Below are 14265 nucleotides of genomic sequence, written 5' to 3'. Positions count from 1 at the left end.
AACTTTTAGAATTTTTTTAATGTTTCAAACACCATGATTTGAAGAACTTTGAGCTACTGCCGTCGGTGCTGTGCTATGGTGCTGTGTATACTTTTACTTGCTCAGGTACTTGTAAATTATTAATTTATGCAGAATGCTTGCTACAGCGCAGTGCGCTGTAGTGGGCTTTTTTTTGTGTTTTTTTTAAAACCATCACTGAGTTTTCCATGGAAGGAAGGCTTTTTGTGCTTTGAATAGTTTAGTGAACTTGAAATATCGTGCTTTATGGGATTCTGGACAGGATGTTTACTTTTTGAAGGAGGGTCTATTGGACAGCAGTTCCCCAGCTACCCATGGCTGTGGTTATGGTACCAGACACAGCTCAAGAGACCCCAGGTAGAGCCTCGACCCCAGGTAGAGCCTCGAGTGATTTTCTGGAACCCCTGCTCTCAGGCCAGAGCCTGGCTTCTGGTCCAGCCTATGCTTGGCTTGCGGGGATAACCTGGGCCCTGTCACAGCTGATAGGGAAGGACCTGGCTTCTGGCCAGGAAGCTTTGGAGAGAACCTGGGTTGCGGAAAGGAATTTTAAGGTGTGGCCGTACCAGTATAGAGACTGGAACACGAGGCCAGCCAGAAACTTGACCTTGAGCTCACCAGCCCTGAGAGCAGGCAGAGAAGTTTGCTTTATAGAAACACCAAGAACTTCTTTCCCTGGCTGCCCTTTAAGGAGTGCTGGCGTCAGCACCTTATTTAGATTGGGAAAGGTGGTGCTTCTACAAGACAGCTACTGCCCAAGCACTGCAAACCTCCATCTCCCTGTACTGTTTGGAGCTAAACAAATTACCACCTTGTGTTCTTGACTATAATACAATGACTCTGTGTTCCGACAGATCGATGAGGCTTTCCGTGGAGCACAACTATTTTCAGATGTGAACCAGTAACCAGATCTAGTGAATCAATTCTGTAGATAAAACTCTCCTTTTACCGCAAGGTTCAACTTATTAAAAATTAGGCAGAATCCCTAGGCTTGCAAAAACTGCAACCAAATGGAATGCTGTGTTCATTGGGACAGGTTAGGGTCTGCTATCCTTGTTAGTGTATGTTGAACGAAGAACCCTAAGTTACTATTAAGTTCTCTTTGGGGCATCTTATTTTCCCAACTTGGCTGAGGAAATCTTTAAAAGGTGTTTCTGGCACAGAGTCGGAATCTATTTCTTAAGCACTTACAACTTACCTGTTGAGCGTCACAGAAATGGGATAAGGAAATCAAAGTCCTGATCAATATTCACGAAGTGCAGTCCTGGGCAGCAGCTTCGTCAGCCTTTCACTCTCTAGATGTCTGACTGGGGAGCCATTTCCAAAAGGAGATCTTGAAGATGCTTGTATCTAAGGGCATGAAAATTACAAAATGACTCAGACAAGGTAAAGTGCCATTATGCCTCTGTCTGTCTTCTAGTGGGGGTCACACGTGACTGGTTTTCACGTTAGAAGGCAATTGACAGCAGTTCCATAATCCACTGTGTTATGATACGGACTTCATCTGGGGTCATTTCAATGGTTTTTCTACGCCTTGAAGCAGAAAGACAAAACGTACCAAGAATCTTGGTTTGCCTTCCAGAAACAAGAGTGCATTTAACTTTCCCCGTGTTCCCACTGTATCCAAGCAACACAGTATTCACGATCGTGGATAAACTCAATAAAATCCATGTCACACACACACACACAAGGGAACTCGGCTCTAATCCATTCCAACTCTTATAGCATGCAACTGTTCATTGTACATTTATTAATTTCTTAAAACTATAAAGCCATGTTAGAAACTATTACTGCTGAGGCGTACATACAGAATTACTATAACTGGTATTATATTTGGTAACTATACTAAGGCCAAAACATATGCTGTTGAAAAGTTTACAGAATTTTTATGGTGCATCATGTGGGTATTGTCTTCGTAGATGCCCAAATCCTTGCATCTGGCATTGTAGCCCCTTCTCCTGGTGCAAGGAAGAGGATGTGAACTTTTTTCTTTTTTGTCTGTCCTTAATTATAATTCCTATGCTTCTATTTCAGAGAACCAGGACTAGTTTAATATTAAAGGAGATTAATTAATGCTGTGATCTTACATCTCATCAATGGCCACTTAGGGGCCACGGCTGATGACACATTCTTATCTCTCTGTCTACAGTACTAAGTGCTTCTATCTCATCTGTCTACAGTACTAAGTGCTTCTGTCTCATCTCTCTACAGTACTAAGTGCTTCTGTCTCATCTCTCTACAGTACTAAGTGCTTCTGTCTCATCTCTCTACAGTACTAAGTGCTTCTGTCTCATCTCTCTACAGTACTAAGTGCTTCTGTCTCATCTCTCTACAGTACTAAGTGCTTCTCTAGAGCCACGCAATTTATTTCTGGAAAAGAACATAGTTAAACCTAATATCCCCTTACAATACACAGATAATATTATTAGAGGAACAATACTTCCAAATGCAATATTTATCAAATGAAGCATATTAAACAATAACTTTTATTTTAATATAACTTAGGAAAGTAACTAATAACCAGGTTGTTTCGGGGGGGGAGCTATTCCTCCCCCTTCTTATATCCTCATAGATGATAGAAACAAAAGTTAATGCTTATATTTCAATGGCAGTCTATTTTTAATATTTTTTTAATTGTATAGGCAGGAATAACAGAGTTGACGGGGGCTTAGAAGGCCCTCGCTGAGAAAGTCAGCATGCCTCGATACAGAGCAGGCCCTAAGGGTAGTCACTTTCCTTCCTCCATCTTTTGAGAGTTGTTGTAGGTTATATGACCCCACTTTACTGGGAAGTAGATGGCTAATCTTCCAGGCATCCTACTGAAAAATTTATCGCCTGAAATTTTGTGTAACAGTTTGTTTTCCTGACACATGGAATCAGATGTGTAGCAACCAAGAGAAACAGTACATAACATTTTCCATTGTCAAAATATTCATATAGAGATTACACTTCCCAGTGTGGATTTTTCCAGCTTACACATGTGGGATGACATCACAAAAAACCACAAGAGCAACAAATTAAACTACATGAGAATAAATACTCCTGACTAGTCTCAAAGGGGACATTTTTACACCTTCTTAACTTTATTAGGAATTCTCAGCCTGAAACCAGAGTCCACTGTTCCGGCAAATCAGTACAACACATCAGTGTAACCCCTAAGAGAAGAGCAGCTCCAACTCTGCCCCGGGGCAGACGGTGCTTAGGAGCCTGTGATCTCCATGGTGCTAAACAGAGCCTGGTGCTGGCCCGGCGGGAATCCTCAAGCATGTCCCTGCCATCTCTCCACTGCTGTTTACAAAGCACTCTGAGCCACTGAGACCCCGACACCCAAGAGGGCACGATGCCTGGGCAGCAACCTGACCCTTCGCAGGCTTTCAGCATGAGGCTTATTTCACTTAAAACGTTGGCTCTGGAGGGCTCCCCAGGTGTTCCCTAGCAGGAAGCCTAGGGCTGACTCGGTCTGGAGATCCTTCCTCACTGTTATCAGACTGACCCCAACCAGACACAAGTAACCCAGATAAACGTTACACCCGGAAGTCTGCCGGTGCCAATGCTGACCCCCGGGGGTGACTCAGGCTGTGCGTCCCCCGCACGATGGCTGGCTGCCAGCTGCCATCTCTTCTCCTTCCCACAACTCACGAGCAGGCCATGAACGCATCTGGACACAGGCAGCCTAGGCTAATACGTCTCTTGGTCACTTCTTATCACCCAGACACAAGTTCCTTCCCCAGGCCCAACCCAGCACCGAGGCCTCTCCCATCTCTGACAGATCTCGGCGTTTTTAGCTACTTCAGGTCAGCCAAAGTGGTGGCTGCCCCACAAGTCCACCCATCGGACACCCAAATCCCAGCCTCCTCCAGCACTGCAGCTTGGAGCAGCGCTGCCAGCTCCCCCACCAGCCTGGAATCCAGCAGCGTCCCTCCCCCAGGAGGGATGCTAAAGACTTCTATCTATTAGAAGGGGGAGTTGGCCATAGAAAATCAGTTCACCTCCAATTACAAAATTCTCTCGACTCACTCTACAGTTCCCACTGACACCTCTTTCTTTTAAACCTATTTGAAAACTCTGATAGTCATACCAGTAACAACAAGCTAAGGAAGATTCGTGAGCCCCAGGCTGAGAACCATTTCTGTGCAGTGATGCTTCCAGAAGCCATTTACCTGCACATGAATAAACCGTTTCCCTGCCTGTCTTAAAGAAAACCCCCTCTTTACTTTTGGGACAGCAGAGGTGGCTTAGAATCCAGCCATTAAGAAGAGCCTGTTCTATATGAGAAAAATTAGGAGAAGAAACACTGCATATAAAATTGTCATAATATTCAATAATGGATTGTGACAGCCATAAGATTTAACACACAGTTAAAGGAATTCTCAATGTGATTTGGCCCTTCCAGGTTCAATCCTCTGTAACCAACCCTGATATTTCCATATCATCTCCAAAAAACATGTCCTGTATTCTCCCTGTGATTCTCCTTCCATAAGATAATTTTTTAGTTCTCAATTTAGCACACTGTAAATCCAGAAAAAAAAGGATAAATCTCATGCGATCATTTTAGTTTTACAAAGAAGTGGAATGATGTCTATGTTCATGGCCTATATAAGCAAGTACGTAAGTAGGAAGGACAGTGATAGAAAAAATATATCAAACTAGAAAGAGAAAACCCTCTAAGAGTCCAAGCAGGACAAGTAGCATCAGAGCTCACTGTGCTCTTGTACCGTCTATCAGGTGAAGCGGGGAGGTTTTAAGGAAGGTGCACTGTTTGAATGTGTGGCACATAAGTATAACTCTGTAAAACTTGGCTACAGGCTATTCAGCACAGTACAAAGTTACAGCTACTAAACCAGTACATTCATTTTTATAGTGCTTCATCCATTTATCATGCTTTGGTTTGCTAATTTTTTTCACATACCTTTTTATGTTACAGTCTGTTACCTTTGTACACATTTCTCATATTGGGGGTCTACAGGTAACACAACCTGCTTTTCCATAGAAAAAAGTCAATGTTATGCATATTATATCCAATAAATGGTATACAGGTTAATATAAAGATGTGTCTCATTCATGACTGAGCATGTTACCAAAATGGGGGAGGGGGAACTCTCGTGTAGAAAAATGTATCTATATTCTCATTCATTTATAGATGCATAAGAAACTAAGAAGGATGGTGAGCTGGAGGGTCGGGGAATGCATGCTGCAGTCCACATGAGCCAGTCAGGTGATGGGACAAGGATGGAAGAAGTTGCCTTTATGCCTTTTCACACACGCTGTGGGGCGGGGGGAACCTAATACTTTTTTGAATGATGTGATACATAACCTATCAAATAAATTTTTAAAACTCACCTCATTTATAGATGAGAGAAACTCAAAAAGAAAGCAAGCAGGATTAGAAACATTTACATCAGGCATATCCAGAATAAAAATCTAATTGCAATGGGAATGCATTACAAATTTTTTTTTTAACTAGCATCCAATTTCATAAAGAACTGCAGTGAATACCGAGAAAAACAGATTTACAGAATGGTAACAAGTGTCCTTATTCTTACCACCCTCTACCCATGACAAACCAAGCAGGCAAAAAATAAGTACATAGAAGACCTCATAGTTAATAACGTAGCTCAGTTGATTATATATATATATATATATATATATATAAAAATATATAAAATGCACTAAAAGTAGAAAAACAATCTGTGCCCTAGAAATGCAATGACTCGAGTCAAAGCTGAATAGCACGTTATCTAGCAAATAGCAAATGAAACCACTTGTGATAACACACTACAGCCATGTTTCTCAGACTCCTTGAATTAGAAGCGCTCACCTGGGATGCTTGTGACAATCCATTGCTCATGCCCTTTCCCGAGAGATTCCAATCCAGAGGGAATTCCGATTCAGACATAAAAAGTATAAATTACTTGGGAAAAATGAAGCTAATAAAAGCATGGGTTGCTTCCTTGGGAAAATTAAAAACACAAGATAAACCACCATCTAATCTTATTAAGGAAAAATATTAAAAAGCAAACACACATAGCGCCTGAGCGTATAGAACTCAGCAGCCCACTGTAACCCGATGAGGTCATCCAGGACTATAAGGATGGTTCAATATTTAAACATCGAGTAGTCCAAGTCAGCAGGTTAATAGCTTGTAGGGAAATAGGCCATATCATGATAACCAGAGATGCTACAAAAGACATTTGATAAAATTCAATATCCATTCCTGAATTTTAAAAAGTCCGAATATAGATAGATAGGTAGAAAGGTAGGTAGATAGATAAAAATTTAAAGTCTGAATAAAATAAGACTGGAAACCAAAGGACTTGAGAGGTGCTTCAGTGGAAAATTAAATTCACAGATACAAGCTAGGACCTTAGAAGCGGTCACGTTTGGCTAAGTTACACTGCGATGACAAGCCACTCTTAAATTTCAGTGACTTAGGACATGAAAGGGCTATTTCTCACTCACATGTCATGTCCATTCTGGGTGAGCTCTCGCTCTTGTCTCAGGACCCTGGGCTGATGGAGCAGCCACCATCCAAATCACGGCTGTCTTGTGGCAGAGGCAAGAGGGACCTGGGGATTCTTAAAGCTTCCTCTTGGAGGGACAGGAGCCACTTCCACTCACGTTTCATTGACCAAAGTCAGCCCCATTACACGGTGGGGGGAAAAGGAGCCTTGGAACGTCGTGACGATGCTCTGATTTTTAGAGTTTTTTTTTTTTTTTTTTTTTTTTTTTTTTTGCGGTACGCAGGCGTCTCACTGTTGTGACCTCTCCCGTTGTGGAGCACAGGCTCCAGACGCGCAGGCTCAGTGGCCACGGCTCACGGGCCCAGCCACTCCGCAGCACGTGGGATCTTCCCGGACCGGGGCACGAACCCATGTCCCCTGCATCGGCAGGCAGACTCTCAACCACTGCACCACCAGGGAAGCCCTAGAGAGATTTTTTAAATCTATTCCAACAAATCTAAAGGAATAAGCATTTGTACGAAAGGTAAAACGCTAGTGAAATATCTAAGGAGAGAACTGCATATGATCCACAGATCCAGTTCCTAAGGTGGACAGTCTATAAGCTGTATGGAATAAAGCTGAGAATTGCCAACATCAAAAAACTGATCGTGTGTTTCTTCTCTATGCCCTTCCCCCAGAGCTCTGGCACGTTAATAACCTTTTAATTGCTCTTTCCCTACAGAGAAAATTCCAGTCCCAGGCAGACCTCTGTAGCTGGTCTTCTCCTGGGGTCAAGCTAACCAGCTTGTCTCTGGAGACGCGAAATGCATGTGGTCGGCTCGCTCCCCTCTGTGCTGATTTTTAAGTGTGTCTGCCAAACTAAAGCTCGAACACGTTTGTGTCTGAGCTCCCAACCAGCAGACCTGTTCAGTCCTACTTGTCTTAGAACTGAGTGATCAGCATCAAAACCCTTTCTGCTCTGAGGACTCGATGTAATAATATACTCCTCTTTGGCAAAGTTGTCAACAGGCCAGCAGGCCGGCTCTTTCATTGTCAGGGCCTGAGTGTACACAAACACATCCTCAGACAGGTCTGTTCTAAAAGGACTGCTCTAATGGAGCAGAATCGGAGTCTTGAAATATGCATCTTGTGCTTTGATGTGAGGCCAACGGCTGAGTGGAAAACTCTTCACGTGGCCTCCTGGGCTTTCAGGAGGAGCGTCTCTCAGGAGGGCGCACCAGCCTGACCACACGGCCTGGAAGGCCTTAGGTTGGGAAGGAAGGACATAATTAAAAACACATGGGAGAAGGAATTTCCACCGGGTCCTGGAGTGGCTCGGAGGACAGCTTGGAGGGCAGGAGCGGGAAGTGGGAGGCCCGTGTATGTTTGTGCAGCTCCGGGACATAAATATTTTGCTTCACGTCTAACTCCAAAAGGCCCGAGCACAAGAAAAGATCCCCGTTCTACAGACGCCCGATGATGACATCACCCCCACGCGCACTGAGGTAAAAGGATGTATTTCACAGTGAGAACAGTTGTATGTTACAAAAGTACTGTGAATCTTCACCAAATAATTAATCAAACGTATAGCCCTCAAAGGTGCAGAATTTCATCTCTCTCGTTCAAGTCCCGTTCTGCTTCGTTTCACTTGGCTTTCGGAGGGAGGTAAGAGGTGCCCCGGTCAGCGAATAGATGACTTCTTCGGCATTTGCTTTTTTTTCATTTCTTCTAATAAGGAGACTACATTCTAGATAAACAAAAACAGGTGCATGTAATCCAAGGTTAGGGTTTTTTTGTGTGTTTTTTTTTAAGTGCTGCAAAATGAGCCTCAAAGGGCAGAAAGAACATCCCAACCTTTCTGTCAAAAACTCTGGCCATTTCTAGGACACCTTTGCCAAACTGGAAGAGAAAACAAGAAAAATTCTTTTGTATCTATGTTCTCTCCTCCTCACCAGGAAAAAATCCTTAGATGGAGATGGAGTTACATACCTCATTTTTCACACTTGCGTCTGCCCCTTTGTCAAGAAGTAACTGGACTAATTCTTCATGGTTATTCAGCACGGCCACCTAGGAAACAAACAGTGGGGGTGAGCGGAAGCGGGTGCCTGGTGGGACAGGTCCAGGACACCCACCAGCAGCACACTCAAGAGTCAGAGCTGTCTGGGGACGCTGTGGCTTTGCAGGACGGATGCGTGGACCTCGCTGCACCGCCATGGCAGCTGCAAGGGAAGAGGAAAGGAAATCTGCTTTTCTCCATGTGGGATGACCTGACAAGTCCTAGGCCAAACCAGGACAGAGAACAGCACTTCTTTGTTTTGATCCTAAAATGGCCCCAGGGACTGGGGTTTGTAATCCTTCAAGAATGTTGTCAAAAGACAACAAAAATACTAGAGTGACCCCCCCCACCCCCCAAAAAATGCTATGGTGACATCACCATATCTTAATTCACAGGCCGATAGGGAATACACACGCAACCAAAACCCAGCGCTTTTTTTTTTTTTTTTTGCGGTACGCGGGCCTCTCACTGTTGTGGCCTCTCCCGTAGAGGAGCACAGGTTCCAGACGCGCAGGCTCAGCGGCCATGGCTCACGGGCCTAGCGGCTCCGCGGCATGTGGGATCTTCCCAGAACCGGGCCACGAACCCGTGTCCCCTGCATTGGCAGGTGGACTCTAAACCACTGCGCCACCAGGGAAGCCCCCCAGTGCTCGTACGTGGCTGCACTCTCAAGAATATCTGTTTTAGGGCCAGCTCTGACCTTAATTCCACCTGTCAAGCCAGGCTGCTGTGTGTAGCAAGGCGTACCATGAGAGGGGTCTTCCCGTCTTTGTCTTTCATGTTCACATCCGCGCCCGCATCAATCAGCAGAGAGGCGACCTCCTGGTTCCCCGAGACCGCAGAGACTCTCATGAGCGGGGTCCACCCCGAGCCAACGTCCGTGGTGTCCACCTGGAGAGCCACAGGGAGAGTGGCTCTTAGCCCACTTTCTTTTCCTGAAAATCACTCATCAGAAACTTATAAAGAAATGTCTACTTGCCCAAATTCCCCCACAATTTAGATAGCAGTCTTTCTAGACCTGGTGAGAGTTGACTGGACCGTGATTTCAATTCACATTTACACAGTGAGCAGCTGTGTTTGGACCACTTTAGAGGGTGCTGAGAGGCCCCAGGAGGCCCCTCCCCACCCACTGGCATCTTCATTTACATTTTGTTCAAATGGAAAAAAATGGAACAGAAAAATGAAATGTAATCACCTCCTCCTTGGCCCCATGTGAGCCCTGCCTTATTTTCTCGTGCCTAACTTTCCTCGTCTGGTTTTTAAAGGGTGTCTGCTGCTTACTTTTAAGCGTCTTTGTAAGCGGCTTTAAATCCCTTCTGGAACAAGACAGTAATATAAACGCCCACCCTGATACTTACCAATAGGTATTAATTTTAAGCAGGAGAACTACAGCCGGAGTAAATACAAAGCAACCAGATCTCTTACATGAAACCCAGTCTGAAAAGTCAGCCAACTAATGCCTCGTCCAAAATGTAGTTTGCCTGGTAGTAAGATGGGCCATTTCTAATAATCTGCCCGACATTAAGATCCTTCAGTTTCAGGCTTTTTAAGACATATTCTAGAATAATGAAATGTAGATACTGCCTCCTCCAATCCCAACAAGGACCTCATCCATCCGTGAAGAGTGGTACCGAAGTAGACATATACACGTGTGCACAGACGGACGCATGGACGCACACACAGGTCTAATTTAGAAGAATTACTTACAGAAGAATTACTCAGAGCTCTCTGCAGCTTTAGTATGAAGCATCAGACCGGAATAACAAACAAGGAACTGCCAGTAGGGCCTTAGGACCTTGCAGGTGATTTGTGTGTATGAGATTAGCCACTGCAACACCGTTAAGATGTGCAGCTCTTCCTCTTGCAAATAACAAATAACCTTTGTGCAGCAAGCTCCATTATATTTAAATAATAATAAAATAACCACCTCGTACTACAAGGTACTTTATGCATTTCCAATGCGCTTCCACACACATTTTCTCTTTGGTCCTGAGGGTTAAACAGGGGTAGCTATTTTTATTCCTGATTTACAAATGTTTAAACCAAATCTCACAGAAGTCGAATACCTTCCCTGAGGTCACATGGCTCATTAAATGTAGAAATGGTTCCCCATGCAAATAACTCGCTCTCAGTATAGATCATTCGATTCGAGAAGAGGGTGACAATGCCCTACTTTGCTCCCAGATCCAACCCACTGTCTTCCGAAGCATCGGATCAACCACCTGCCAAGAACAGAGAGGGACTCGTGTTGATATCATCTACCAGCCACACAGAAACCTTTTGTGGACACATTTATGGAGTTCCAGTGCTACAGAAAAAGATGGAATTCACCCCAAATGAGTGTGTCCATAACTAAAGCCCAGAGAGGCTACACTTCCAAAATTCCAGTATTACATGTTGATGGCAGAGACCTGCCCTTCTTTCAGCACAGGTCAAACTTCATTTTCAGCTACAGACTTTTACTGGGTCCAAAGCATGAGCAGAATTCATCATAAACCAAACAAGAGGAATGTGGCTGTCACCACCACCCAAGGCAGGTGTGGGCCCTAACCACCAAGGCACGAAGGCTGATACCTCTGACCTTTTGTGCGTGTGTCTAAAACAAAACAAGAAATGTAATAAAAGGGATTTATCTTGATTGAGGTTCTTCCTCCAAGGGGCCCTCTTCTCAGCCCTCTCAAAGCAGCAGCAGGAACCAGTGAGATCCCACAACTTAAGCCTTGCTTTTGCTCAATTCCACTTCAGAGACAAACTAGGACAAATCTACAGACATCTTCCGGGAGACATAACTCTTCTCCATTCGAGTTTATTTTCCAGGTCACCAGTTTAACTTCTCAGTAGTCTACACCATCTGGCAATCACAATTAGGAGAGAATTTTGTTCATCATTCCTTATTTCCATGCCCTGAAATTTTTATTTAACTTCTTCGAAATCTTCTAAAGTTTTCAAAGTTAGCAGCAATTACCCTAATGGAGCTAATTCTATTTGCCCATCTTCAAATATCTTTAGAAGAGTCCAAACAACTCTACTTCCATTTGCCAAGTAGAATTTGTGCTTTCTGATAACGTGAAACCAGAAGCAAACCAACATGCCTGCTTCAAAGCAAAGACACGAGACCTGGAATATGCTCTATTCTTTTTTTTGCGGTACGCGGGCCTCTCACTGTTGTGGCCTCTCCCACCGCAGAGCACAGGCTCCGGACGCGCAGGCTCAGCGGCCATGGCTCACGGGCCCAGCCGCTACGGGGCATGTGGGATCTTCCCGGACCGGGGCACGAACCCGTGTCCCCTGTATCGGCAGGCGGACTCTCAACCACTGCGCCACCAGGGAAGCCCCTGGAATGCTCTATTCTTGATACAGTGTTTGCTCTTCGGAAGTTTTTTTTAATGACTAATCTTTAAAGCAAACCCAAGAATAAAAATAATCTAATTCTAAAAGCAATAAGCAGCAGTATGGCTATAAGAGTTCTGAACATCTTGGTGCATCCAGCACCTTTGACAGTATCTGGTGTGTTGTAGAGGCACCATCAAGCTTTGTTGGCATAGGGAATGAACAAAGGAATCAACAAAGTACAAGAAGCATCAGGCCCGGCTCTGGATCCAGCACTGTTTCTTTTCCCCCCACACGCGATGAACCTCCATGACAATCTGAAGCCTCACTATCATAACAATTCTGTGACCATCTTTTCTCCCAAGGCTTCAGGAACTTTCTTGCTCATAAGTCAGAGAACTTTCTCCAGCATTTCTAGGTTCAACTAATCAAAAGACATCCACCTAAGGCCCTGCTTGTCCTAAACCCTATGGAACAGCATTTAGGTTCTTAACTCTACGTGTGTAGTTAACAAGGACAATCCGTACCTCACAGCCGTCCTTTATCATCCACTCAATCACATTGCAGTGGCCTCCATCTGCAGCCCAGTGCAGAGCTGTACAGCCTCCTAGGTCTCTAGTGTCCCAGGAAGCACCGTGTCTTCGGAGGTATTTCACAACATCCAGGTGTCCTGCGTAGCACGCAAGCATTAGACTGCAACACACAGCAGGAGAAGCATTTGGCTATAAGTGGGGTCTCCACACTCAGGTCTACATTTACCCTCCCTGGCTTAAACCTAAGAGAGAAATCCTAATTTGGGTGGAAAAGCCATGAAAATTATTCACATACAATGTATGTGTCTGTAGACTGACGAATAGACACACTGAGGTATATCCATACAATGGAATATAATTTGGCCGTAAAAAGGAAGCGAAGTACTGATATATGCTACAATGTAGATGAACCTTAAAACATTACGCTAGATAAAAGCCAGATGCAAAAGGCCCCATAGTATGATTTCATTTATATGAAATGTCCAGAATAGACAAATCCATACAGACAGAACTAGCAGGTTAGCGGTTGCTGAAGCTGGAAGGAGGAGATGGTAAGTGACTGCTAGTGAATATAGGGCTTCTTTCTGTGTTGATGAAGATCTTCCGGATTTATACAGTGATGGTGGTTACACAACTTTGTTCATATATTTTTAAACGCTGAATTGTACATTGTAGCAGAATGAATTTTATGGTATGTGAATTATACCTCCAAAAAATGAATAATCACTGTAATAGAGTAAAATGTTGGATTTAAAAACATCTACCAGTCCATGATGATATTTAGAAAAGAAAAAGAAAAAAATCTCATTGGACACTATTAGAAATAACTGTTAAACCAATTCCTTACTCTAAATATTGGTACTTAAATAAATATTTATGTTGTCTTTATAGAATACAATGTAGTCCATCCCCAGTTGATGAGGGAAAGCTCTTGTTAACAGAAGACTACACAGCTAATAAATATGGGAGGAATCAGGGAATTAGAAAATCACTTTGTGGCAAGTCCCAATTAAATAATTGATTCAGGCAAGGATCACAGTAGATGCTAAAATTTTTGGATGAAAGTTTAATGGAGAACAGGATATTCACACTGTACTGAATTTCTAACCCATAGATTATTTTCTAATTGCAATGGGAAGCTATATCTTTACAAAGGAAAGACTTAGCTGTTACACGCTCACCAAAGGATGAGAAGTAGAATCACCAACTGGGGGGCAACCTGCATCACAGGCCTGACAGAGGCAAACTGAAGCCACAACACCAGCTCTGAAGTGCTCTTGCTAAAAGTGTTAACCTGAATCCAATCAAGCCTTTAAACCTAATTTTCACTTTATTGGAAATAATGAACAAGTTAAATGCCTCCTTCACACCTAGGAGACAACTGAGCAGATCAAGAATACAGGGCATCCTCTAAGATAATTGATCCCGTCTCCTCAAAAGTCATTGCTATAAGAAAAAATTTTTTAAATAAATAAAAGAGACAGAGGACCAGTTACACACACACAGGCTTTTTTTCACCTTCAGTCTACTGATGGGAAGCATTAAGAAATTTCCTGATCTAGATATCCTTACCCTCCTGTATGATCCCTTAGCTAGGATGGAAGAGATACATAAATGTCTTCACATAAAGATGTACAAATAGCTTTCTTTCTATCAGATTTTATCAATAAGGTTATCCTCTGTAGCTTTCCAGCTTCCTCTCTGCTGTGGAAAAGTTCAAGGTTATTATCAGTACCTAGAAAATCTGAACAAGCTCATTGGTAGAACAGACCAACCACAGAGCCTATTTTGGAGGTGATCTTTCAATAAATTTTCTAATTTCTTGTATGGATATTGGCTATTTTGGATGTTCTACTTCTTGAGTTGATTTTGATGGTTTAAATTTTCTCTA

At 43.4% G+C, this 14265-nt stretch overlaps 1 protein-coding gene across 6 annotated transcripts in view; it reads right to left on the bottom strand.

Moving 5' to 3' along the window:
- Nucleotides 1-6708: 6708 nt before the first annotated feature.
- FANK1 (fibronectin type III and ankyrin repeat domains 1) overlaps nt 6709-14265 on the bottom strand; it is a 116379-nt gene continuing 108822 nt past the window's right edge. The window contains exons 7-11 of one of the 6 annotated variants that reach the window (XM_022568473.3): nt 12369-12534; nt 9259-9402; nt 8445-8522; nt 8310-8354; nt 6709-8202 (exon numbers count right to left, since the gene is read on the bottom strand). In XM_022568473.3, coding sequence (XP_022424181.2) covers nt 8137-8202; nt 8310-8354; nt 8445-8522; nt 9259-9402; nt 12369-12534 — 499 coding nt within the window. In that variant the 3' untranslated portion in view covers nt 6709-8136. The other 5 variants (XM_022568472.3, XM_089898342.1, XM_089898343.1 and 2 more) reach the window with 5 other exon arrangements.

Source organism: Delphinapterus leucas, chromosome 16, assembly GCF_059928025.1.
Source record: "Delphinapterus leucas isolate spDelLeu-1000000601 "Yukka" chromosome 16, BTC_Dleu_Yukka2, whole genome shotgun sequence".
Classification (NCBI taxonomy): Eukaryota; Metazoa; Chordata; class Mammalia; order Artiodactyla; family Monodontidae; genus Delphinapterus; species Delphinapterus leucas.
This window is presented reverse-complemented; position numbering and strand designations above follow the sequence as displayed.